This window comes from Achroia grisella, unplaced genomic scaffold, assembly GCF_030625045.1.
Source record: "Achroia grisella isolate CSIRO2021 unplaced genomic scaffold, CSIRO_AGI_Agris_v1 utg1573, whole genome shotgun sequence".
NCBI classification, from domain to species: Eukaryota; Metazoa; Arthropoda; class Insecta; order Lepidoptera; family Pyralidae; genus Achroia; species Achroia grisella.
Genome location: NW_026712655.1, coordinates 1125599 through 1153538, shown reverse-complemented (window position 1 = coordinate 1153538; position 27940 = coordinate 1125599). Strand labels below are relative to the sequence as shown.

The 27940-nt window shown below is 32.1% G+C and overlaps 2 protein-coding genes across 2 annotated transcripts; one reads left to right on the top strand and one right to left on the bottom strand.

The window, feature by feature from the left end:
• Positions 1-1890: 1890 nt before the first annotated feature.
• Positions 1891-27198, bottom strand: LOC131841153 (uncharacterized). Its single transcript, XM_059189410.1, is given in 10 exon segments — positions 1891-3407; positions 3663-3862; positions 7176-7299; positions 8188-8331; positions 9171-9420; positions 11390-11444; positions 11685-11796; positions 12005-12790; positions 25704-25856; positions 26498-27198. Coding segments are annotated over 10 exon segments (2058 nt in total). The 5' UTR covers positions 26651-27198; the 3' UTR covers positions 1891-3326.
• On the top strand, positions 12919-26591 carry LOC131841141 (leucine-rich repeat neuronal protein 3-like). Its single transcript, XM_059189392.1, has 8 exons — positions 12919-13028; positions 13108-13285; positions 14374-14556; positions 16682-16905; positions 18257-18455; positions 19965-20143; positions 24478-24647; positions 25244-26591. The coding sequence occupies exons 1-8, from the start codon at positions 13005-13007 to the stop codon at positions 25503-25505; spliced, it is 1419 nt and encodes a 472-aa protein (XP_059045375.1). The 5' UTR covers positions 12919-13004; the 3' UTR covers positions 25506-26591.
• Positions 27199-27940: the final 742 nt, after the last annotated feature.

Sequence of the window (27940 nt, the reverse complement as noted above, 5' to 3'; positions counted from 1 at the left end):
CATTCGAATAAAAATACTTTCGTTTCGAATATAGCTGCGGGGTGCTTGATTGGTTAACATATAAAGAACATAATTTGTTCTCCAAACTTTGTCAGTCTTTAGTTTTTGAGTAATGCTGTTACAAATAATGGAATATCTAAAAAGTAAAGCCAATATTTCAGCATAAATTATAAATAAAACAAATTGGTACATATTTGCAGCTCTTTGACAGGAGAGAAAAAAAACAAAATCACAAACACATGCTTGTTAGAGCATAAGCACACACAACACAACCGGTTTGTTAGTAGCTAAATGACATAAAATTATATTGTTCATCAACACTTAATACCAATACATCCATCATTTAAACTAAATAGTAAATAACCAAATTGGAAGATCATGAGGGTAGCTACTGTAGATATGCGATATATGAACAGTTGAAAGAGTTGTTCAAAATACTGCATTAACAAGTAACACAGTAAGATCGCGCTTACGAGATTGCTTATACAATATCCGTTGTACACTTACACTATGGGTCGATTGTAGCTGTTCATATATTACATAATCAAATTTCCACATCAAACATGTTGGAACGTCGGTTAGTGAATTGCCGTGCGTGTTTACAAGTGGAGGGAGTAACAAAATAATGAAATAAAACATATTTCAGCGTTTTGCCAAATAATAGATTAACCCATTCATTATGTACACAATCAATATAAATAAATTCGGATGTCAACTATATTATATAACTAATAAAGTATAAAAATAATAAAACTGTACCCTAGTAGTACACTTCGAACCTAAGAAATTGTACAGAGTAGAAAATAATACTGTGTCACTACTGCTAGCAGCAATATTAGTGCAGACTGATGAAATGTTAATGATGCGATCACATCATCTCAATATAAAACAACACCGGTCATTCAAATACAATTATACATTAATTGTCTGTAACCTTTCGATACATTAGTATTTATATAATGATATTTCGTACAAAATAATTAAAAAATAAAATTCCAATGCAACTGAGTCGGATGTTAATATAATTTAGAAAAATATGCACATCCTCGTGCGGATATAAATTCAATAGAGTGTAGACAAAATTCTCCTACATGAATAGAGAGAGAGCTAAATAGGCTGAGTAGAGAGCAAATTTAACATTTACGTACTAAAGGTCATTAATATTTATTGTCGAACTGCTATTCCGAAATATAGGAGTAAGCAATACTAAATAGTAATCACTACCTAGATAATAATCCCAATAATATAATGAATAAATAATCTCAAATTTTAAAGCTCTTAAATACGTAAGCATGACATGAAAGTATTATTAAAGAGTTTAGCTGCAATAAAATCACATGTTTAGGTCTCAACTATAGCAATGATCGAGCCCTATCTACCTTAGTATATCACAATGTCTCACAGACTGCTGCATATTACTGGCCCGTGGGGTTCGACAAACTGACCTATCACTAAATTAAGTAGAGACGTTAAATAAGGGACGGTGACAAATTTCACAGATAAAAAAATAAAATTGGAAGCGGTAACAAAATAAATTAGGTCCGCTTCGTATTTGAGACTACATAAATGCTTTTTGTTATACATACATACACATAACACTGACCGTAACGAGGTGAATTCGGTAAAAGGTGAACTCAAAAATAATGCCGTAGTGTTAGTTATATAGGTACGTATCCGAACACTTAAACTACCAAAATGCCCATTAATTTTAGTGGATTATTAAGTTGTTCCTAAAATAATATCGTTCCTATAATATCTACTAAGATATTGCCAATACTAACGGTTTGTAAATACATCAATAGAACATCTGTAAACAACACATTGTGGTTATGTTACATATCCACAGAACATTAACTATTGTAAATTATTGCTCTTTTTATCATTTATATGTATTAAATCCTATTCTCTAATATGGTATTCATACATGAGATTTATAAAAATTGTTTGTCATTATTGCTTCTTACATTTTGTATACTTAACTAAAGAATACTTGAAAGAAGTAAAAAAAATACTTACACTGTAAATACTGACCGAAATGGGAAATAAATTAGATAACTATAATTTATGAACTTAACATAAGTGTTACTACTTCTAAGTAAATAAATGTACAATATCTTAAAATGAACTAAACCTAAATGAATACTTGCTTCCTGCAATAGGTAACCGTAAATATAATTTCATCAATTCAGAGAGCATTGTAAGGCTAGGTTTCAACAAAACCCGATAATATCAATTTATTTCGAATGAGATTTCTTATATTGGCAACTATGCATAGTCCGTCCGGACGATCCTTTCGAACGTAATAGGCACACTAACATAATTACATACATACATACAACTGATCGCGTCACTCCCGCGCATTAGAACATACGAGAACAGTTGTATCACCAATGCATGATACTACTAATCATACATATCACATGTCAGAAACATCAATCGTCACGGTCTCAACTCTATACAATAAATAGGCACTAACAATGACAACGTACGCATATTGCTTTTGCGCCCTCCCTACCCGGTTACATAATGCCCTGCTTTTCAAGACTAATACTTCTTTAAATAATATCATTGTTACACAATATCACCTTTAGGTCATGTGGAGATTCATTAAACACATTGACATATGGTTATTCTAAGTGTTATTATATATTGTTGTAGTCATTTAATACTGACCAGAAACTCAACAACAAAATCGCTATTTTGGGCTTCTGCAAATTCTAAAATTATTAAGTAACTTTGTAAACACGAAAAAATATTTAGTTCACATGGTAAAAATGCATAAATATAAAAATTATATACCCGATATACTTAAAGTATAACTAATAATTCCAAATAGTACTAAGTAGATAAAGTCTAAATCTAAATATATAATTAGAAACAATATATTAACACTTAGAATACACCAAGTATTCTTTGATTATTGTTGTTACACTGGCCATACTATCACTAAAATATAATGTGTTTGTTGCATGTAGTACATATATCGTATAAATTATAAATATTATATACCCTATTCTGAATAAAGTTTATACTTTGATCCAATAATATCACAACGATCATTTTACAATAGGCGACTATTATTACTTATCTCTATTTATTATTCCTACCATTGCAAAATGCTCGTAGTAATATTAGGTGAGAGAAATAAATACATGTACATGCAACACTGGGAAAAAGAATATTATTCAGGAAGAACGTGATTGTAAATAAAAACAGATTCACAATTAGCAGGGTTGAATTGAGCTAATCTTGTATGGAAATTGATACTTGAATGGTTTCTGGGATGAGTGAGCGTGGGGGCGTGTTGATATCACAGTGTGGGGCAGTCAGTGGGTCTCCTCGGCGGCCACGTGGCTCGCCACCAAGTTTAGCGGCGCCTCGTCATACTCTGGTGCGTTAAGGCCCACCTATCACAAAAACGACAAGTTAAAATATGTTGGTAGTTTTATATATTAGTAAAGGGGTTAGGTACGACCTTATATTAGGTGACGAGTGTAATTTCTTCTACGTCCCATAATAGAAAGAGAAATAGAAAATTATTAATACCAATACTTGATTAATTTTGCGTTTAAAAAAAATTGAAATACACGGGGTATCATACGGAAGGGGTGTCAGTGGTGACGGTTTGGTATGTCTGGCTGTGAGGGAGGTGGGGCGCGTACCTGCGGGCGCGGGTGCGCGGGCGAGTGCGCGGTGTGCGCGTGCAGCGCGGCCAGCAGGTGCGGCTGCAGCTGCCGCCGCAGTGCAGCCAGCACGGCCTCCTCCGCGCCCTCCCCCCCGCCGCCGCCGCCCCCCCCGCCGCCGCCGCCCGCGCACGCCTCCGCTTCCGCTGGCCCGCTGCCACCGCCGCTCCGCCGAGACTCTGCAAGTGCAATACTACACTCACTCACTCGTACGAAGTGCGCACACCGGTAGAATAACTGGCGGAACAGGTCTCGTTGTAGGAGAATTACTGAACAGACTTTTGCATTCTAGAAAATTTAAAACCGTTTTGTAAAAACACGTGATTAATGCTGGAATTAGCGGGAACAAATAATAGCTTTTACCTTTGTCTGCAAAACTTCCATTTGTTCTCCCGTCTTAGTGTATTGTTTTTCATTCTTTTTCCTTCTTTCGTTTCTTATGTTATTGAATGAATGACCATCTAGTGATTCAGTACACCAACTTACTTCCAATGTACGCGGATTCGAGTCATCGCTCAATGATTTAGTTTGATTGTGTGATCAGTCCGAGTGTTTATCAACTATGCATATACAAAAAATGTAATAGACTATCAAGTGTCTAGTACCCATAACACAAGCACTGCTTAGCTTGTAACTAGATGATGCTGTGGGAATTATCCACAGTTATTATTATTTGTTTTGCATGATATAACTAGGCATGCTGAGGTTACAATATTAAAAGACCAGTACATATGTGTCGACAAGTAATGGGTGACTATGTAATAATAATGAAGTAATTACTTAGAACAATGTTTATTTGAAAGACCAACACACGCGTTTCTTGCTCGTTCTTCTTGTGATGAGAGCTTTCCGAATGAGCGGTAGATTAAAAAATAACTATGACTATTCAAAAGTGCTTAAGAAAGAATTTTCTATTATCCTTACTCCTTACTAATATTATAAATGCGAAAGTAACTCTGTCTGTCTGTCTGTCTGTCTGTCTCGCTTTCACGCCAAAACTACTGAACCGATTTAAATGAAATTTAGTACGCAGATAGTCTAGACGCCGAGGAAGGTCATAGGCTACTTTTTAATGCGTAAAAAGGGTTGTAAGGGGTTCAAAATGGAAATACAAGGTTATCTTTATGCGGTTGAATACTTATTCGTCATCTTTACATTTCACTAGCTAACAACCAATCAACACATCGCGTGCGTTTGCGCCATTCGCCATCTTTTCATTTCACTAGCTAACAACCAATCAACACATCGCGTGCGTTTGCGCCAATAAGGTATCCATCACAGAGAACAAAACCACAGATAACATAATGTAAAACGAAAGATCTTGCCGAAAACATGACGTTGACGTTTAGCGAAAATATTGTTTTTGACACTTTTTTATGATAAAATCGTATATCGTGTGTATGTGTTTTTTCTTTAAACCTGAAATTGGCCGATTGCGAGACAAATTTGGAAATTTTTTTTATTAATTTGTTTTACGGCTCTGGGATACAAGTCCTGTTTAGCCCAATTAAAGTTTTACAATATAAATTACAAAAATTAAAGTCAATGTCAAATGTCAAATAATAATAAATGTCAAATGTTGTTTCTCTGTTCTGACGAACATATTAAAAATAAACTTAATAACAATCACAAATTCTTCACATTTTATTATTTACATTTTTTAAAGAGTGTTGTGGTGTGGCACTATCCGAAATTAAATTATTTACCCATTTTTGTAGGTTATACAGTAATAATGTGTGGGTGTTTATTTAAAAAGCATTAACACAAAAATAATAAAGTATAGGTATTAATAAATATATGGTTGTTGTATCAAAATAGAATTTTCTTATTTTTCACTAAAATAGAAACTAACTGCCTTTTTTATAAAATAAATGACTTTTTCATTGTGTCATATATTATGAAACTATTTAAATTATTTAGCTGATTGTAAGAAACAAAATGTTGGTTTGTAGATTAATACTGTAAAATTACTATTTGTACGGAAACTATAAAAATATATTTTTGTGCTGCGACAAAAACTAATATTATAAATGCGAAAGTAACTCTGTCTGTCTGTCTGGCTTTCACGCCAAAACTACTGAACCGATTTGAATGAAATTTGGTATACAGATAGTCTAGACCCTGAGAACGGACATAGGCTACTTTTTAATGCGAAAAAAGGGTTGTAAGGGGTTAAAAGGGGGGATGAAAGATTGTATGGAAGAATCGTCATTTTTGAAGCTAGAAGCTTGAAACTTATTTTTGAGGCTGTTGATTAAATATAAATAAAAATGACATTCAATGTTTGTAAAAAATTACCCTTAAGGGGGTAAAGTAAAATAGGGGATGCAAGTTTTTATGTAAATTCGTCATATTTGAAGCTAGAAGCTTGAAACTTATTGTTGAGACTGTTGATTAAATATAAATACATATGACATTCATTGTTTGTAAAAAAATTACCCTTAAGGGGGTAAAGTAAAATAGGGGATGCAAGTTTTTATGTAAATTCGTCATTTTTGAAGCTAGAAGCTTGAAACTTATTGTTGAGACTGTTGATTAAATATAAATACATATGACATTCATTGTTTGTAAAAAAATTACCCTTAAGGGGGTAAAATAAAATAGGGGATGCAAGTTTTTATGTAAACACGTCATTTTTGAAGCTAGAAGCTTGAAACTTATTGTTGAGACTGTTGATTAAGTATAAATACATATGACATTCATTGTTTGTAAAAAAATTACCCTTAAGGGGGTAAAATAAAATAGAGGATGCAAGTTTTTATGTAAAATCGTCATTTTTGAAGCTAGAAGCTTGAAACTTATTGTTGAGACTGTTGATTAAATATAAATACATATGACATTCATTGTTTGTAAAAAAATTACCCTTAAGGGGGTAAAATAAAATAGGGGATGCAAGTTTTTATGTAAAAACGTCATTTTTGAAGCTAGAAGCTTGAAACTTATTGTTGAGACTGTTGACTAAATATAAATACATATGAATATGACATTCATTGTTTGTAAAAAAATTACCCTTAAGGGGGTAAAGTGAAATAGGGGATGCAAGTTTTTATGTAAATTCGTCATTTTTGAAGCTAGAAGCTTGAAACTTATTGTTGAGACTGTTGAAGAAGAAGATTAGAAGATTGAAATTTATTTTTTAGCCTATTGATTAAATATTTATTTTTATTTTTTATCATTTTTTAAGCTAAAATGATGAAACTTATTTATTTGACTTATATTGTGTTAAATATTTTTTCATTATTTACGCGGACGAAGTCGCGGGTACAGCTAGTATTCTATAATTAAATAATCACATAAACATTCCTGAAACGCCAATAATATTAGATACGTATATTATTTTATTATATAAAGTTAAAAATAATTATGACTGTTCAAAAGTGCTCACATTAAGTTTATTTGAATTTAGCATTTTCTATTCTATTCTAATGAGTGGTAGAATAAAAAATGTGACTTAGTTGAATATAGATTATTTATATTTCCGTGGGTACTGACTGTTCCTGTTGTGCTTGGCGTCGTGTCGCGGGCGGCGGCGGCGCGTGTGTATGGTGTCTCGCCGCATGGCCGTGGGGCGCGGCACGCCGTGCAACTTGTAGTACAGCCCGCACGCGTTGCACACCTACATACAACATATTACACACGTCACTCATACAAAACAGGACATCATAATCATATATATAAAATTCTTGTGTCACAATGCTAGCTACCATACTTCTCCGAAACGGCTTAACCTATTTTTATTAAAGTTTATATGTATATTCAGAAGTCTGAGAATAGGTTTATAACTAATTTTTATACCACTAAGTGTTAAGGGTGCGTAAATAAAAAAAAATTTTTTTCAATATTTGTATTTAAAAATGCATACTACTCTAAATTTTCACCCTTCTATCAACAACCTCTATTTTTTATAGCGTTATTAATTTATATGGCAAAACAACGTTTGCCGGGACAGCTAGATCATACATAAAATTCTTGTGTCACAATGTTAGTTACCACACTCCTCCAAAACAGCTTGACCGATTTTTATGAAATTTTGTATGCAAGTTCATTAGATCTGAGAGTCGTCTACTATCTATTTTTACTTTTCAAGCCCCAATACCAGCCACCCCTAACATTTAATTTTATATTTTTTGGACAATATTTTATTTTTTCATTTTCATATAATGTGCATTTAAAAATACATACAACCCTAAATTTTCACCCTTCTATCACCAACCCCTATTTCTAGTAGCGATTTTAACTTATACGGCAAACAACATTTGAGGGGTAAGCTAGTATTTTATATTTAGATTAGATCTAATCTACTTTAATGACAAATATCACTGATTTAAACTTTTATGCTCTTAATAAATTAAAAAAGAATATTTTGTATCAAGTTCCGACAAAATACTTTGTAAAGTGCCCAAACGAAGTTAGTTTAAATTTATTTCTTTGTCTCTCAGTCTCATTTTTGACTCATTCCATCAACATATGCCGTGTAGATACAACAAACTGTGTAGTTGCGTACCATTTCGCCGCGCGCATCACGCCGCCATATAGTTGTGGTGTGAGTGCCGCAGTTGCTGCACGAGAGTTCCACGCGGCCAGCGCCTCCTCCGCCACCACCACTGCTACCCCGTTGCGCAGTTGACGACGCCTCCATCGCTTCTTGCTGCAATAAACTAAATTATTTAAAAAACGAACACGCAAGTTTCTTGCTCTTCCTTGTGATGAGACAGCTGTGCGAATTATCGGTAGATTAAAAAAAATAAGTTATGACTATTTAAAAGTGCTTCAATGCAAGTGTTTATTTGAAAAACGAATTTTCTATTCTATTCTATAATTAAATATACACGTAAACATTCATGAAACAGCAATGATACGTCTCGACGTGAAAAATTGTATTTATATTTGAACTAATTTAAATTTTATACCGAAATACAGGAGCACTGTCTGTTTTGAAGGCAACAAATGTTTGTTGATCACAACATTTGATTATCTATGAACCTACTATACTACTATATACACTATTAAGTCGATTTAAAATAATTGACAGCAGTATATCTCTGTTGATATATATATGTAATTATTATATACACAAATCATTCTTTTTTTTTTTATAATACGAAACAGACGATATAATAATAAATATATAATACATTGCTAGTATCTCCGATCGATCCCCCGTTCAATTCAAATGGAATCGAAAATACGACTGCCCGAGCTGAGGTTCGAACCCCTAGCGGTGCCCTCAGGCTAAAGTCGTATCCGTCAGTCGGGAGTTGGCCTTCAGCAGCTCCATAAGTCCTTCCATGATTCGGAGTGGCATCTGCACTCGCCCCCTATCGTCCGGTGAAGCTGTAAAGGGCGGCTGCGGCCAACAGCATTAGACTTCTTTTAAACTTTCGTGTTTAATATACTTTATTTAAATAATTCGTGTTAAGACCCGGCTAATAATTTAAATAAAGCATTAGACTAGTTCGAAAAAAGAAGTAATAAGATCACACTTACATTATCGCCAAGTGGTGCATTCGACCAAAGGGCATTAGCGATAGGCGGGTCGGGCGCGGCGGCGGGCTGGGCTCGGGCTGGGAAGCTTTGCTTCCTGCGCGCGGTGCCGGCGGGCCCGACCGCGACACTCGACCGACTTGAATTCTGCCATTCGCCATTCTGCACAATTGTTTGCAGCTTCGATGAAATCAAATCTAACATTACTCATGTAGGTGTACAGACGCGACGAGTCAAATCTACCGTTAGTTTCGAATGGTTTTGTTTGAAGACAAATCAGTTCTTCTCGGCTCTTCGATTTTCAGATTACATTTTACAATTCAATTAACAAGAACAATTCTAGTAACACAGGTTGATGTTTAAATTAGGGTGAAATACACTGTTATGATATATTTATGTCAAAATATAATAATTCCACATTCCCACAAGCAGGATCGGGGCCTTAATTATGTATCAATATTACAAACAATTCTTATTTGAAATGTATTGAATTCTACAATGTTACAGTTGTATACTAATCAACAGTTGCAATTATGAACCTGAACAGCAGCATACATCGCATCTGCAACACTCAAATGGTTGATAATGGATAATAGATAATCAGCATTCCTATCCATTTTAATCCGATATAATAGAGAATTGTGAATAACGTCGAGATGAAGCCCCTGTTTACGTCAATAACGTACGAATTTAAATAATTAGTGTTGTCATTTTGTTGCGGTTGTGTAGTAGCAGATTGTTTAATAAATTAAATCATAATAATATAATTGCAGTTTATAATATGATTGAATATATTTAGTTCATTGCCAATAAGCAAAGAAATCCTTGACACACCTCAGGAAATTCTATACAAAATGAAGCACATATTATATGAAAACTTAAGGAAAATTTTGTTTACCTACTACCTCGTAGTACTATTAACATAACAATACGCACGTACGTAGTTCGTAATAATAAACGTAATTTATGCCATAGCTATGTTATAATTTTCTCAGATTGAACTCAGTTCTCTTTTGACTTCCGATGTGTACATATATTAGTTGTCTGTGGGATTTAATAGACTTATAGAGTGTATCTATTACAGTTGGTTTTTCACAGAGCACAGTACGTATTGATACTGACCATAAAGTACTGCAATGGAATGCTATCAACCAATAAATTATTGGCAAAGAGTTAGTACTAATGTATTTTTTTATATAAAATATATAGTGATATTTTAATTTAAGTGTATATTCTGATACATTTTACAAATATGACTCACTAAAACATGTGAATATACAGGTAACATGTAGACAGCGAAGGATTATGGTATGTAATGCTTTTTACTACCATTAGATTATTTTTAGTACCAATATTGTCCGTAGTTTGTCCCGAGTTTGTCTAAGTGACAACAGACCTGTCAGTGTTTATAGTCAGTTGGCATTGTAAATGGTAGGAGATTTTATGCAACTCGCTAATAGGAACTCATACATAGACATTACATACTATATATTATTTCATATAGACAATTTACAGAAGACTAGCTTCAGTAATGGCATATAGTGGTCGAGTATTAAGGATGTCATACAGCAGAATTTATTTTTCAATATAGAAAGTTGATCAGTTGAAAACATACATTTTACATTTTGGGGTGTCTTTGGACTAAAAAATAAAGAAATAAATGTAGATACAACAGAAAAACAATTCAAATTAAACCCCATCCTAACTGTCCTGGATGATAATGTCATGATAATGCCGAGATAACCGCCGTAATAACTGCGATAATTAATCCATTTATTTTATATTATATACTTTCTTTTATATATACAGAGAGAGAGAGATATCAACTAGTGCAGCATACGCTGTTTTATCATTTTTTGAGGAGAAATACATTCACAGTAGTTAATAAAAGGTTGTTATAACAATGATGACTACTATAGAGCACAAATTTTAGTAAACAACTCAACTGGGATCGTGAGACCAGGTAACAAAGGTGTAAAAAAATTCATATCAAATTCGTTATTTTAAGAAACTCCATGATATGCGGTTATGCTGCATCGTCGGCCCCCCTAAACTATACTATTTTAGAAATAAACTTACGTCATTTTAATAAAGTGATTTATATATATTATTGAGAGTGAGTTTCCTAAATTGATTTTCTCAATGGTATATTGGGTAACAACGATACAATTTCATATCAAATTCGTTATTTTAAGATGCTCCATTTTTTCACATATTGCTCGAGATGTTTGCTGTTGATTAACCGCCGTAATAACTGCGTTGCTTCGCCACCGCGACCTGTAATCCATTTATTTTATATTATATACTTTCTTTTATATATACAGAGAGAGAGAGATATCAACTAGCAGACCAACGATGCAGCATTAGCATTAATTAAATATTTAAGATCTCTTTTAAGATCTTTGTCATGTCAAATTCGTTATTTTCACATTTTTTCACATATTGCTCGCAGTTAATAACTTGGCTCATTGACAGCAATAATTTTTTTATAAATAAATTTACTTATTTTAATAAAACCGTTTTGCTTGTGTAGTGCTTGCCACAACGATTCTTTGTCGTTTTCAATATCAGCTGGGGGTTGTGGCGATGACTGCGTTGATCGAGCTGACTGTGTTTCTTCTGGGTCGTCCTGAAATGTCAATAACAAAATAATAGTGAATACCAAACTACTAGCATTATAGCAACAACATTTGAAACTGCTCATAAAAGCGGTGTTTAAAAATATTGGCACAGTTCTTGATTTCATTAACATTAGCTTTATCTGGAATGTAATATAGCATCGACGTTAGTTAATTTACATTTATTAATATTCATTTAGCATAAAAGAAAATCTTTACCTGCGACATTTGGGAAATATCCATCTGAAGCCTGTCCGGATCGGAGCCACTACTACTCCGACTGCAGTCATCGTAAATTGAAGAGTTATCCTTTGATGTTTTATTTTTGTTTGACGATCGAGCAAAGACCTGTTGCTTGTAGTCTTCTACAAAGTTTGATGATTTATTCTGAATTAATGATCTGTGATAATATGATGAATTTTTATGTTCCTGGTCCGTGTTTTCATTCTGATCTGAATCATTTTTAATAGTACCATACAGCGACAAATCCATTTCCTTGTTGTCATTGTCGTCATTGCTGCCAGGGCTGGTAGCACTTTGTGTGCTGTACGCATTGTACTGTTCATCGGAATATTCTTGCGGGTAGTTCACTTGACGACCGCTTGACGTGTGGGTCCTATCATCTATGACGCTTGTATAATTAGAAGGAAACTTTTGTGACTCTTCATTTTCTCGCTGTGCAACCGCGACCGCTTTACTTATAATATCGATAACTGCATTACAATGCATCACTTCTCTCGCTCTCTCCGGAGGTGGTAAATTCGGTACATTGTTAAACATTATGTGTGGTTCTTCCTCCGGTTTGATGGCATATTTGGAAGGGTCGTAATGTTTTATTGAGAGAAGCGCAACGGCCGCTTGTCTGCTCTCTGAATTCTTCATTTCTTCCGTTGAATCCGGGGATCCCATTTCGTCATAACTATGTTTATTATCATGATCGAACACATTCTCATTCAGTGGTTTGATTATTTCTTCTAATTTGGCTGCCGTAATATTTAGATTTTCCTAAAAATAAAACAAAATTAATATTAGAAAATAATATTATGCCATTCGACAATTGATGCCACTTAAAATTATTTTTTACTCATAATATAGAACAACGTCCAATGAAAGGCAAATGATAAATAAAGATAACGTTATAAATGATAACGATGTTGAGTGATTACCACACAATCTTAGTTAGCTTGTGCGACTATACATATAATTGTTGTTTTAAAAAATGATCCCAATACCAGCAAGTGCAGTGAGTAGTGTCTGATTAAAATAAATAACAGAAACATATTCAAAATAATTAAATATGCAATGGTGTTTCTTTGTTATAGATAATAGTGATATTGTACGCTCTAGTTTCAACTACTTATGGCCAACAGGGCGACCCAAAAAATCCTGTGTGTGACATTTCCATAAGAGACAGCGACAATCTAACGCTCAATTGTTCAAGAAAAAATATCAATACTATTCCCACAGGATGGCCAGAAGAAATGAATGGCGTAGAACAAGGTAGTGAGTCATATTCATATCACGTGAAGGAAACAAATTACTTTCATGCTTATTATTATTTGATATAATTTTTAACAACATAAGTTTACGTACAGTATTATATGAGGATAAATATATCTACTAAGATTAATGAAGTGTACTTTGAACAAAATAAATATATTTATCTGATAGTAGAACAGAACTTTATTGATTTAGATGCTTTATTTGTATATTTATATTACAGATATAAACTATAATATTATCTGTATCGCCGTAATGTTATAGGGAATGAGCAATGCTTAATCCTAAAGAAAGTATTTTTCCTATTTAGGGAGCATGGTTACTCTTTTTTAAGGTAAAAAAAATAGATATAAACGGAAACTAGATATAATTTATTTAAATTACATAACAATAAAGACTGTGATGGTAGTGTATAGATAGTAAAAGCACACAGTTCTATAATGATCATAATATATGATAGTTGATTTTGCGTCTGAGGTAAAGGATACAGAACTTTTTATACTGCATTTATTTGCAACACATATAATATAGACAGATTCTAAGAAGTTTGAAGCACAACCACAATTATATATTATGAAATTCGTAATTGCGTTAAAGCGATATCTAAATCTGTAATATCTAATATCATTTATAGAGATAAAATTTGTTTGTAGTAGTAGGGGGTAATCTGTAGAACTACATAATTGACTTTAAAATTAATTTTACTGATACAATACTGCACTGTACCAGAGTATTTATAATTATAGACGTAAGACAAACTTAAAACCTTATACTATTATAGATCGCGATCAATATCATTGATGCCGTAGCATATTACTACATTGAAAAAAATAAACTAAATCAAGAGTGTTACTGTAGAAATAGCCAAACTTTATTAATAAACAACAATCTATTGGTTATATTTATTTGTTATATAACAAGACATATTTCATTTACTAGTCTAAGTAAAGTAATTAATAGTTTGTCCATCACTATTTATCAGTAAACACTAATTCATATTTGTGACTAAAATTTTTCAATATTTTTTCCGTGTATTTTATCTTAGTGAGCACCTAGTGGTCCTAATCCAAATAAATAATTACTTACAGCAGGCGACGTGCTGATAACATTCTTCTACAATAACATCGTGAACGTAACACAGATTCCGGAGGTACCAGGCAACAAGATAGCAATAATATTGAAATCTAACAAAATCATCGAAATACAGGATGACGCTTTTAGAAATATACACCGAATGGTATACTTGGACTTAAGCAACAACTCCATATCCGGTATGTATAGTTCTAGGAAATATAAAAATGAAATATATGATTAATTTTCTCCGAAGGCCGAAAAAGAGATGTATGGACTGTGTGAAAGATGAAATGGTAAGAAAGCAAGTAAATAACGAGATGATTGCGAACAGGAATGAATGGAAAAGAAAAACATATTACGCCGACCCCAAATAAATGGGATAAGGAAGAAGCAGATGATGATGATTAATTTTCTCCATCAAAGGTAAAAAGGAATGAAGAGAGTATTATTGAAGGCCTCTGTAATCCCGACGTTTACCTAAGTAAACCGCCTTACTTCCAATAGTTGCTAGTGCGATTTCGAGCATGATACAAACATTTATATTCATCACTAGCTGTTCCCGCGACGTAGTCCGCGTGGAAATTAATTTTTTTTTTTTCTAAAATAAAAGATATTATCTGAAATAAAAGTAGCCTAAGTTACGCCTTATTACATCAGCTACCTGCCAAAAAAAGTCCAAACTAAATCGGTCCAGCCATTTGAGAGATTAGCCGGAACAAAGAAACAGACAAACAGACAGACAGATAAAAATTTTAAAAAATATTATTTTGGTGTATGTAATTATAATATTTTAAGAAAGATGTTACAAATGAATGTGGATGGTTATAAGGGCAGAGGAAGGCCAAAAAAGAGATGGATGGACTGTGTGAAAGATGATATGGTAAGAAAGGAAGTAAATAACGCGATGACTGCGAACAGGGATGAATGGAAACGAAAAACATATTATAAATGGGATAAGGAAGAAGCAGATGATGATGATGATGGTGTATGTACCTTATTTATATTCATATGAATGTAGTAAAAACGGTTATTTCAATATTACAAACAGACATTCCAATTTTATTTATATGTATAGATAATAAGATTGCTTGTATCAATCAGTCTGGATGTTTTCTATATATTTTTTGAATGAATTTACAATATATATATATCAGTTTTCTAGTACCTATAACACAAGCTCTGCTTAGCTTGGGACTAGATGGAGGTTTGTGAATTGTCCAGTTATTCTTATTAGCATACGGCAAAATAACTAAATACATTTCAAACGAGTATGATTACAAAAACAACAGTTTACAATATAAAACAAACAATAAAAAGCGATAATTCATATTATCAGTAACAGGAGGAAATCGGTTAACCTATGTAGATTTAGTATATTTTTAAACTTGTATAGAACTGTGTCTAATATGTAATAAGTTTAAGCCTATTTAGACAATCACATTAAATGATTTATTTAGATTATTTGTATACATTATAATATACCTCGTCTATTAATATAAATTGTTGATCAGAATACATCATTAATTAATTTACACCAGCCATAATAAAAAATAACAGTACTAAATATTTAATACAGTTATACATGTACCTATTAGTAAAGGTTATCGCATGAACAATAGCGACAGTTTAGGTATATGTTTATGGATGTAATTAAATTAATAATTAATATCTGTATAGATAATATTACTTAATCATTACATTATTGATGTATAATTTATAATATTATATACAGAGGGAAGTCCCAGTAGCATGACTAATTGCATTTAAAGCGACAAATTGGAACAAAACAAATAATTAAATATCCAATCATGGACGGCAAATTAGTGGGTAACGCCCCCTTTGTTCGACGTAAAAACTGGCTATTTGTTTTACTTTATAGGCACTAGTAGTGGCCGAGACTTCATGAGCACAGACGCTCTATTAGTCATAATCAAAATAAATAAAACCTCCACATGCTGCATCCTATTATTTTAATGAAAAAATATATACTAAAATAATTCGTATTTTTAGATTTTATTAAATTAGTCCGGCCTGGAAATAATGACAGTCTATTTATTCTATCTTACAAAATGTACAAATATAATGTCACTACACATACAACATAAATTTTTAGAGTAATCACTTCACTTTATGAATAAGTAGTGTCCGTTTTTCGTTTGATCTCTAAGCTGATAATCTAAGCATTTAGAAAAATATTTCTAAGTAACCTAAACTGAATAGTTCCGCAAGCAAAGTTATTGGATATATTTAGTATTTACTATAATCAGCGAAGAGCTATTACAACAAATTAGTGGATACATAAACACAGTGAATAATTTTCAGGTGAAGTGTTGAGAAGTGAAATTTTCCAAGGGCCATACAACGACGGTAAATACAGTAAAATAGCCTTGGAGACATTGAATCTTGGACACAATGAGATACATTCATTGGACAGATATTTGTTCCAGTATACTCCAAATTTGACGAGATTATATCTAAATAATAACCCAATTGAGATATTGGACCACGTCACCATCCTTGCTTTGTCCAGCGCCGTCAAGTTAGAGGTAAATAGATGCACAATTACAAAAAATATTTAGTCAAAAAACTAAAACCCAGCTACTAAAAAATCACGCCCTAAAAAGTACAAATCAGGGAAATATGGTCATCTGAAAATGTTCGATGTGGTCGAATTACTAGGGGTACATCAAAAGGCCTGTAATGTTATAATGAGTAGTTTAGAAGCTATGGGAACAACACTTATGTAGGATAACCTAATAATTGTAGGTCGTTCAATGGTATTTCCCGTAAAGCAGTTTGAATACAAGTAAGTATGCTTTACTTAATCACAGCACTTAAGAACGCGGCGAAAAGGAAGATGATTTGAAATAAATAGAGAAATACTAATGATATTCCATTAAGAGTGCTGTGTCACTGAATGACAGTCGAGTACACAGTCATATTAAACTTAGAATGTCATAAGATTGTAACTTAAAAATCAAAGAAAATCTAGACAAATAAACTTTATGAACATATTCTTCATCATACTTATAAAGGAACTATAGCTGTTACTCTCAACCTCGTTTACTTTATTTTAGATAAAAGATCCTATCCTATGTCCTCGCTATGTAATCCACTTTTGTCAATAATTAAGATCTCTTCAGCCCCATTCACATTTATAATATTAGTATAAAATTTCAAAATAATGCATTATAATAATTAATACAAAGTAAACTGATTAGATACTATGAATATTTTGAATTTGCATTTGCAGAATGTTATCGTCGTCTTTATTGCGTCGAATTTGTAGTCTAAAGGGGCTCTAAATATCACTGAACTGCTAAGATAAGACAGTGACTGATATGTTTTTGTCTTTTACCGTGTTAGTCAACATTTGATATTATGATGAAGGATTACCAACGACTTAACATTATCAGGCGTTGTCTATTGTTGATCCTAAGTAGTGTTGGATAATCAAATAAAAACAAAAAATATGTATTTGGAATGTAAACATGTTGAGGGCCCACCTGATGGTAAGTGGTAACTGAGCTCATATAAGTACATAATGAGTACCATGGATATAACATCATGAGACCTAATATGTTGCCATTCCGGAAGACCAACCGCTATGTTTCCAACCGCTATGTTGCAACCCACAGTACAAAGGAAGCTACATGACGGCTGAAATAGGTGAGATAGAGCTAGACACGCAGTTGTCCTTGTACAGTCTAACTTCGGTACTTACTATCTTATGTAGTTACTTTTTATAGAGAATGGTAAAAAAAAATATCCATTAACTACGAGTACATAGTCAACAGTTATCAATAGAAATCAACAATACCCTCTACACCATGCATACTATACAATAACGCACTTCAATTCTCTTTCCCTTTCTTTAAATTATATTTGTAATTTCAGGTTCTAGACTTGTCAAAAACGGACATCGACAGTATACCCCTAGACGCATTTAGAGGTCTAGAAAACCTGCAAAATATTGACTTGTCTAATAACAAGTTCGTAACTGTTCCGGAGAGTCTAAGGCTGGTAGGGAGTACGCTTAAATATCTTACATTTAACAATAATCCAATTGTGGAACTCAATGATGACAGTTTTATAGGTAAGTAATGTTTATTACGTAGATATCTATTTGTGTATATACGTGTAAAAAAATATCACATTTATTAAGCTATTCGTTGTGATCAATTTCTATACTAAATTCAATTATAATTACTGTATAGTATTTATTGTATGAAAGAGGAACAAACATCCATTCATCCGCACAAACTTAGGTATTTATAATAAGGATGTATTATAAATGCGAAATACTACTACTAAAATATCTGTAGGATGTTGAAAATTTGAAACTAAAATAAACACTGGCAAAGTGAGGATCGATCTCTCATATCATGGGTTTTAACTAAATAATCTAGAAAAGTAATTTGTTTTATTTGTCTGGGTATGATTATTGAAATATCTATAGTAAAACCTCTATACATTAATGATAATAGAGTTCCGTTAGTGTAGATCAAGACCTGCAATTCGATATTATTTTTATTTTCTTCATAATTTAATACTCCTGAATAGCAAGAATAAAAACGATTTTGAACCTTTGATATGACCGAAGAAGACCTTTGTGTTTTGAACAGAAAAATAAGATACGCAGTATACGATAAAAGATATATAATATTTTATTACTCGAAAGTATTAATATATGAGGACCAAAGACTTGCTATTACAGCAAGATACTGTTGAAGTAAACAGATTTTGATTATTGAAATAATAAAGACCGCAACTATATCTATAAAGACCACAAATATATGTTTCGCAAAGTGGAACTGTTTGTTTGACCCTCTAATAGCAAAAATATGTGAAGCATCAGATTCAAACTTTTATCGCCACGTTTATCTTATTTCTGTCCCAAATAATTTATAATCTATGATTTGATTTGAAGTGAGAAATGTTTTTTGTAAATGATGATGGAATAGTGCTGCCGTCTGCGCTAACGGCTTACATTGGTGATTACCAATAGAGGTTAGGATACATTTTCAAATTCAAATTCATAAATCATTTATTCATGTAGGACATTTTAGCCGTTTATGAACGTATTTTTTTTTTATATTATATTTTTTCCCAGTTCAGTGTACAGTTTCAATTGAGAAGAATTGGCAAGAAACTGAATTGAGTTTCTTATTATTTTTTTAAAAAGCCAGTTTCTTTACACTGTATATTTATATAGGTAAAGTTAGATCATTATTATTATTTGCCCATTGTGACCAAATACCCAGAGTGACACATGATAGTGATTATCTATTAAGTACGGTAGAAATTTCAGCGTAGTCCGTATTTTTATGGCATTGTTGATGTCTCTAGACTACGCAGACGGTAGCCATATTCCAATAAAATACTTTCAGTCCAGTCATGAGATAACTAAACTCGTTAATGTGTTGAAAATTTAGTTTTCCGACAACCGTGACATAGCCTCAAATGCCTTCTCTTTATTAGTATAACAAATATACATTTGATATTGGAGGCTTAATTATATATATACAACTTTGATATTGCCCTTGAGATAGACAATAACAAATATTACAGGTACAGATAACAGCGTAGTTGTTTCTATTCGCAGATTTAACAAATTTAATAGAACTGGAAGTCACAGAAAACGAATACCTCGAAGAAATAAAACGCAGTACATTCACACCACTTAAGAGCTTGAGAGTACTCAGAGTTAGTCACAACAGTATTCTGCGTTATATTAGCCATAATGCTTTCCGTGGCATTAAAGATAAGTGGACCTTAAAGGAGGTAGGTACAACAGCCCTTAAAACATTACCTATGGTCCTATTGGTGTTGCCTCGTTTTCGTTTTAAAATCTGTATATATTCGGTACAGATCTGGTCCTAAGTGCAACTCGCGCTACTGTATCAAAAAGATAGAGTTCTGACCTTGTCAGAACTATCTTGTTAGGGTAGGCGCGCGCTTTCTATGTTTTCTGTTTTCCTTTGCCTAAATTACCAAAATCCATAAACGGTAAAATAATATCTACTCATGTATTAGATTTTCATATCATGTAATAATTTTTAACAACCTGCAATTTGAGTATAACTTCGTCATATGAGCTTTACTAAGTATTTTTCCCAATTGAATTGACAATCTTGTAAGACAAGTTTGTTAATTGATTGAAAATTCGAACACTGTCATCATAGCAAAAATTATTGATGGGAACGTTATCAATAACATGATTGCGTGATTAAATTTCATCTGTGGGTATGGATGACGAAATATCCAATTCCATCGGTTATTTTCCACTCCTCTCATTTCCGCTTTAATGGTTACTTGCCTGGTGACTTCTGTGACCTTCTCTTTTTACGTATAAGTCGCTCAATACTATTATAATTATATCCCATTATATAATAAGTAAAGTTAACTTATTATACATACTCGTACTACTTAATGATTACGAAATTTACACTTTTGCATTTTACCTCATCCTAATATAAATGTAAGTCAGTCTGTAATATTAATTGGACCTGTCTCTCATTGTGTTATACAGCAGCAATAAATCTGAAACCTCTTCCGCCTCCATTACTTTCATTAATCAGTCTATACAAGTTTATCGGTTAGCATTACCGCAATTTAAAATTCTTAAAATAATTGTTATTTTTAACTATGCAATTTAAAATGTAAATTCCATAAACAGCAATATGCACATATTCAATGTCTCAATACAATCATAAGGCATGAGCTGTTTTTTTAATGATAATGGAATGGTGATCTCACCTACGTTAACGGTATACGTTGACAGGACACCAGTGAAAAAAATGATAGGATGAAGTTAGTCATGCCAGTTAGACCGTCGAGGAAAAGTCACAAAAAAATACATAAATGTATTGTAATGTAATTTACCAATCATATTGACCTTATCCTGCTCTCTAGCTTTGGCTCTGACATGCTTAACTGTATCGTTTTTAAATAACCAACTTAAATGTAACTGTAACATTAAAAATAAATCCATGAGTTATCTATTATTGGCTTTACTAATTATGTAGTATTGTGTATAAATTGTATAAGCTGTTGATTACGTAAATAAATAAAATAAAAATAAAATGACCTCCACCAAACCAAAGAGCCTCATACGTCATAAGCACCATGCTGGCAATGGGATCATAAATCACCATTACTAACAATCCCCTTTCCCCTAGTATAAATATAGAGTGCGACGTGAGTTATCATTATAAATTGCGGACAGTGGCAGTAGAATGGTACGCCAAATTATGTGGAGGGGGTTGTAAGTAATAGGGTTTTTTTAGTAATAGCCATCCCGTTTTTACTATTTGTTACGCATGACGAGAAACCTTTTAAGTAGAAAAAAATGTTAATATTTTCACTGAAACATTAATTTATGGAAGAGCTACATCAGATCGTAATCAGGATTAGTGGCCTCATTGCTAATAACAGCCTCTACGGGTTCTCTGTCTAATAACCATTTTGGATAATTTCTGTTAAATTCGCCACGAGAGGCTGACTCCTCAAATGACAGCGTTTTACGTTACCATACCATTGTCATTCATTAACGCAAATTTATGTTCCAGTAATAACTTAATAATATATATTTCTAATTATCACTAAATACGGTGAGTATATATTTAAAGGTATTAGTTTCGTTTCCCTCCCTCGCATGAAAGCATTATGATTTGCTTGCACCTTTGCTTATGATAAGAAGTAATGACAACACAGTGACGGATTTATTACATCTGTAGATACGTATGACACATAATATGAATACTCCGTCAAGACACGAAGAATCTTTTGATTAAATTGTAATGATTATAGCGTAATTGTAAATAATGATATCATGCTGAATATGATATCATATAACGTTAAGTATGCCAAATAAAAAATAAAATAAAAGCATGTCGCAGTAATAAAATCAATATTCTGTTGTAATACCTAATGTATTAAAACTGACCGTTATTACTGGTAGTAGTTATTGTCAGTAAATCATAACTATACTAAATTAAATTAAAGTAGTGTTTCTATTAAATGACGTATATTCCGTCTGTCATCATCATTTTAGTTCAGTCATTCATTGTTCATTTTCAAACACAATTCTCTCCCAAGTTGTCTTAAAGAACGGTTCCTAATTCTTTGAGCAAAATTTCTCAAGCTATCTCGTAGTTCACAGTAGAATAATACAAATATTTAGTTCTACGCTTTATTAAATATTGGGATTGTCCATATATTAAAATTAAAAATTGCAAATATCACACAATCACACTGAACTGATAAGGTTACTTCTAATTATGAGTATTATTTACGTTGTAATTAGCATAAAATAAATGCAGGAAATGATATTTAATTTTATAATTGTATCTTATGTAAAGTTATGTAATATTATTAAAAACTATACATATTATATATGGGTAGTCTTAGTAGTACGAATAATAAAGTAAAAAATAGTTACTAGATAATAATTTTAAAAGTCAACAAATAATTATGTGTATGAAAAAATTTTCTCATGAAAACAAAGTTGCCACACATATAGCTATATCACTGTTGCAACATTCTAAAATTAGGATCACATCACACAGTTCATTTCTAAGGTTCTGCACTCATCAAAATCGTCAATGAGAACGATATATTACTTTGTTATTTACATTTCAGTAAATACTGATACAATCGATAACTGTTTTACCAATGAGAACAAAAAAAAATGTACAAAAATATAGGTAACATTTCATTTCCATTACGAACGATAAATTAACATTAAAATACATAAAGAACTATTTCTCGACAAACCATCCTAATCATATTGATGTCTGGTATATAGTCTTTAGATTTGAAACATTTTTAATTGAATATCTTAAATTCAAAATCATTATTGTACTTATTGACATAAATGATGAATTTTAATAATTACGAAAACGCTCGGCGTGCAAAACCTTCTCGCAATTTATCGCATTTTTTAAATGTTGCATAATTATTTGTATCTATATATATCATACAAGTATATTATTATCATCGCGTTGTACATACAATATTTGCAATCACTTCGCCCCAGATTTTGACTGCTGACTTGACAGTCGCAGAACGAGGTCAGCTGATTAATCATTTCAGCGCGTATTTTGATATCAATCATATCGCTTGCATAATTTATCCCATAAGTGGATCACGGAATAAGATTTCTAATTATTGACAGTCTATAGTCCTATTTGACCGAGGTGGACTTTGTACGAAGTCGTCTCAGTTTAGATGGTACCCCTGTCTCAACTATTTCAGCCAGTGTGCCTTATCTCACACTTGAACCGAAACGTAGATACATTTCAGGTCAAGTGTGAGATAAGGCAAAAAAAATATAGTATATGAAGGTTTGACATCACATTCCTCCGAAATGACAACTGTGATACCACGAGCGTAACATGATGACGTGATGTCCTTAGTATAACAATTTCCTTTCCCCCCTGTACTGCCATGTTGTTTATCTTGTTTTGTAATAACACATAGATTCATAACATATATCAACACAGAAATGTCAGCAGGTAAATATACTTTCATGATTCCAAGAAAAGATCCCCATTGAACCGCATATTTGGATGTGTATGTGACGATGTCATTGCCTAAACTGAACTGATCCATATTTTTATACAATTGACTAAGTTTACCATTTTATCAATTCCATTAATATAACGGCCACACATCAATCAATCATCAAGTCCCATAAAAATATTGTCATGAGTACTATTTTGAGGAAAAATCTTTATATTCCATAATAATAAACTAAGCACAGTAATTTTTTTTTTAATTATCTTACTATTAAATGAGGTGCTTGAAGAAAGATTACAAATTATTTTTTTAATTAAAATGTCTATAGTGTTAATTTGAGCAACTCAAATTAACACTATAGACATTTTAATCCCAAAGAAGTGGAAAATTGTAAACATTTTTTAAATCCTTCATACAAATTGCGGTTGATATCATATTCGTAACAAAGTGGAATGCAGAAAGTATTCCACTTATTACTTTGTGAATGTGGTTAATTTTCATGTATATTCTACCCAGCTATTGTTTAAGGTTTAGTTAAATTGAAAACAAAATTGAATTGTAAGATGTGCAAGAAAAGATAAAGTGCTGTTCCACAGATTTATATGGACAACAATGGCCTGAGTGAGGTGTCTATAGACTTATTGCCCTGGAATAAATTGGATGTATTGGGTATGACAGGCAATAGATGGCTTTGCAACTGTGAACTCTACAACATTGTCACATCACAAGGTGCTGGTACAAAATTCAAGCCAGGAGACATCCCTTTGTAAGTATCTTCACATGTATTACATTGTAACAGAGTTAATACCACCAACATAATAACAAATACTGATTACTTTTAAGAAATAAATGGATAAAATGATATAAATAATAAAGTTAACAATAATTCCTTTACTACTGCAATTCAATCTTTTATTTTAGTTGATAACATATTTCTTTTCTCTTTCTTCGTCAATTATTTTAGTTTAAGAAGTTAAAATTTCATTTGTTTAATTTTATGGTTCTAAACCTACGGAAGTTTTGAGGTGTGTTAAACTTCAGTCCAAATGAACATCTTATGAGTAAATAAGTCTACAAGATATTTATTGCAATGGAGAGATCTAACTATATCTCATGATATATCATGAGATATAGTTAGATTTCTCTTAGTTAGCTTATAGTTTCAAATTTGAGGTACTACTTACCTCATTATATATTTTTATTGAAGTTTATTTAACCAATTTCTGGGGTTTAAGAAACAAACAAAGGTCAATATTAAATATGATTTTATTTTCATTGTCTATATTAAACTATCCTAATAGGTAATTTTCCCAATCGATTGCAATATATATTGCAATTAATATTTTTGTTTTTTTTTTTCAGTTGTGCCGCACCAATGATTTTAAGTGGAGAGTATATAACCAACATAACACTATCATTTTGTCCATCTGATAATAAATTAGAAACACAAAGTGGTTTCAGTTTGTCAGATATAAAACCAAAACAAATTCTATGGTGCATATTTGGTGTAACCATGGTAGCAATGCTTGGTATGCTGCTTGGTTTGTTCGTCAATTATATTAAAACATTATATAAAAGGCATAGAAACCAACCAGTGCCTTATAACCCACTTTCATCTGCTTGAGTTTTTCATAAAAAAGCTATGATGTAGTATAATACGGTTTAGGAACAATAAATATACATACTTATTATAAATAAAAGTGGATATATTGGTTTTTTTATATAAATAGATCATATAATTTTGTAATGTAATGAATAACAAATCATATATAATACATCAATTAGTAATAGATAACAAGGTTCATTTTATTGTAACACTCACCTCTTCAGGACCTGTCAAGGAATTAGCATACTGCAAGAACTGCTCCAATAGTCTTTCGGACTTATGAGATAATTCTCTGAAGGTATGGAATTCGTCAAGTTTATGTGCACAGCTCCCACACACTACCTGAGGTAGCAAGTCTCCTGGGTACACCTAAAAATTATTAAAATAATTTTACATATCCTTCTTACACATTTCTCATTGTTTTTATTATTTGCAAACAATGTTGGTGGTGGGGAGTCATTGATATGTAATCTGATAAGCAAAATACAAAAACTCTTACAAGTTTTAGAACAGATTATGTGTACAAGACAAGGGAGAGTGTGTTCCCTTGTAGATAAATTTCCTTAAATATAATTCTAAATTTAGAAAATATCGAATTCTCAAAATAGCTCTGTATATTAATAAGAGAATGCAGGGAACTTTAGTATCAGAACAGTGTAGATGCAGGTCGGAACAGAGAGGAGAATAGGCAACGGCGAGGGCGCGAGGACCGCAGGAGGCGGGGCGAGGTGATCTCCGTGCGCTCCTTTGTTATCAGCGACGCGGCCGCTGCTGATACAGCGCGTTCACAACACGCCCGTCTATCACTTCCCCGAACGACATTAGTCATACGCCCGAGCACACGACGCGTGGGTCGTAATATGATATCACAATGCGAAAATACCCAACACCCGCGAGAAAGTTAATGGCGCTTATCAGCATCCACAATCTCATACAGTTACGCTAAACTTTCACACGAGAAAACAGCATATTACAGATTCTTAAAACTAAAAATAGTCACATATCATTACCATTATTGATAAATACGTCCTTATCATATCGGACAGATGTGATTTATCCTTATCACGGTCGAATATTGGAAGTTTAACATCACTGCAATTATCGCCACAGAATGATAAACAAAGGCGACACACTGAATGGAACTTCGGCGGCAAATTACACATATTTAGAAATCAAAACAAGAAAAGGGAGTCACAACAAAAGAAAACATTTAGAAATTAATTGACTAACTGATACTGAAATTAAAAGATTTTGTTGAAAATATAACTCAACATGCAATGATAGAATACATCACATCGCGATTGTCAACCAAACGAACGAGCAAGCTACACACACATCGACGATATCTATTGTTGTTTACGATGCTGACGATGCTGAAAATTGTATCTGTGTGCATAAGCATGTTCTCATTGACAGTAATTGACGCACTGATAAAATGATAACAATTATCAATATTCCCTTATCATTATATGCTTTTCTAGTAAAAACATTCTTAAAACTACTTGTACTCATGATAACAACATTATAGATTGTCGACAATCTATTAATGACCCCATCTATCGTCAATTACATTAATTAATAAAAAGAAAATGTAATGTGTACGCGCAATAAAATTTTTATTTTTCGAAAGAACTGTTTTTAAACTCTAAGAAACAGTACAATTGTAGACATTTAATTTGTTAATAGTCATTTGTCATCAATTTTATTCATTTGTCACATTATATTAATTTATTACGTTTTTTCTACTATTAACTAATTTGCTACAAAATCTTTTAAATTTTGACATTTAAATTCATATCTTGCTTATTACATATATATTCATAGGTACTTCATATAAAGAAAAATAAGAAATTATAATTGTCGATTCAAATTAATTATATTTTCACAGTTGTAATATTATATTGTTGTATGTTGTATGCAATTTTCGATTTTGACATATAGTATAGCCATAAATTTGTATTTAATTTTCTGGATAAAAGTTTATTCCTTTGTATATTACCATTAAATTATTAAAGACATCAGTAATTCTATTTCTACAAAGATAATGCTACAATACAGTTCGCATGATTATTTGAATAAGTTTGACGGTGGACATTTTATTTGTGTAGTCATGTGTAAATAAAATATATGTATATAAAAAAATATTAGTACTAGTAGCCAATTAATTACAAGAACAGTCTTCAACATTATTTAATGCTATAAATAAAAATAAAGATAATCAATTTTGTTTTATTCATGTGGAAAAGTTGCTCTCTTTGTTTTTTTGTAAGTGTAATGAAAAGTAGAATCAATAGCTTATCATTTTAATTTATTATAAGGCATATAAAAACTTGGACTATTCGAAATAAAATAAACAATCTATTTTCACAATAATTATATATAAGTGAAAAATTTTTGCCTTCAACATATTTTAAACGAGAAACTATGTTAATATAGGTAGCCTGTCCCTATTT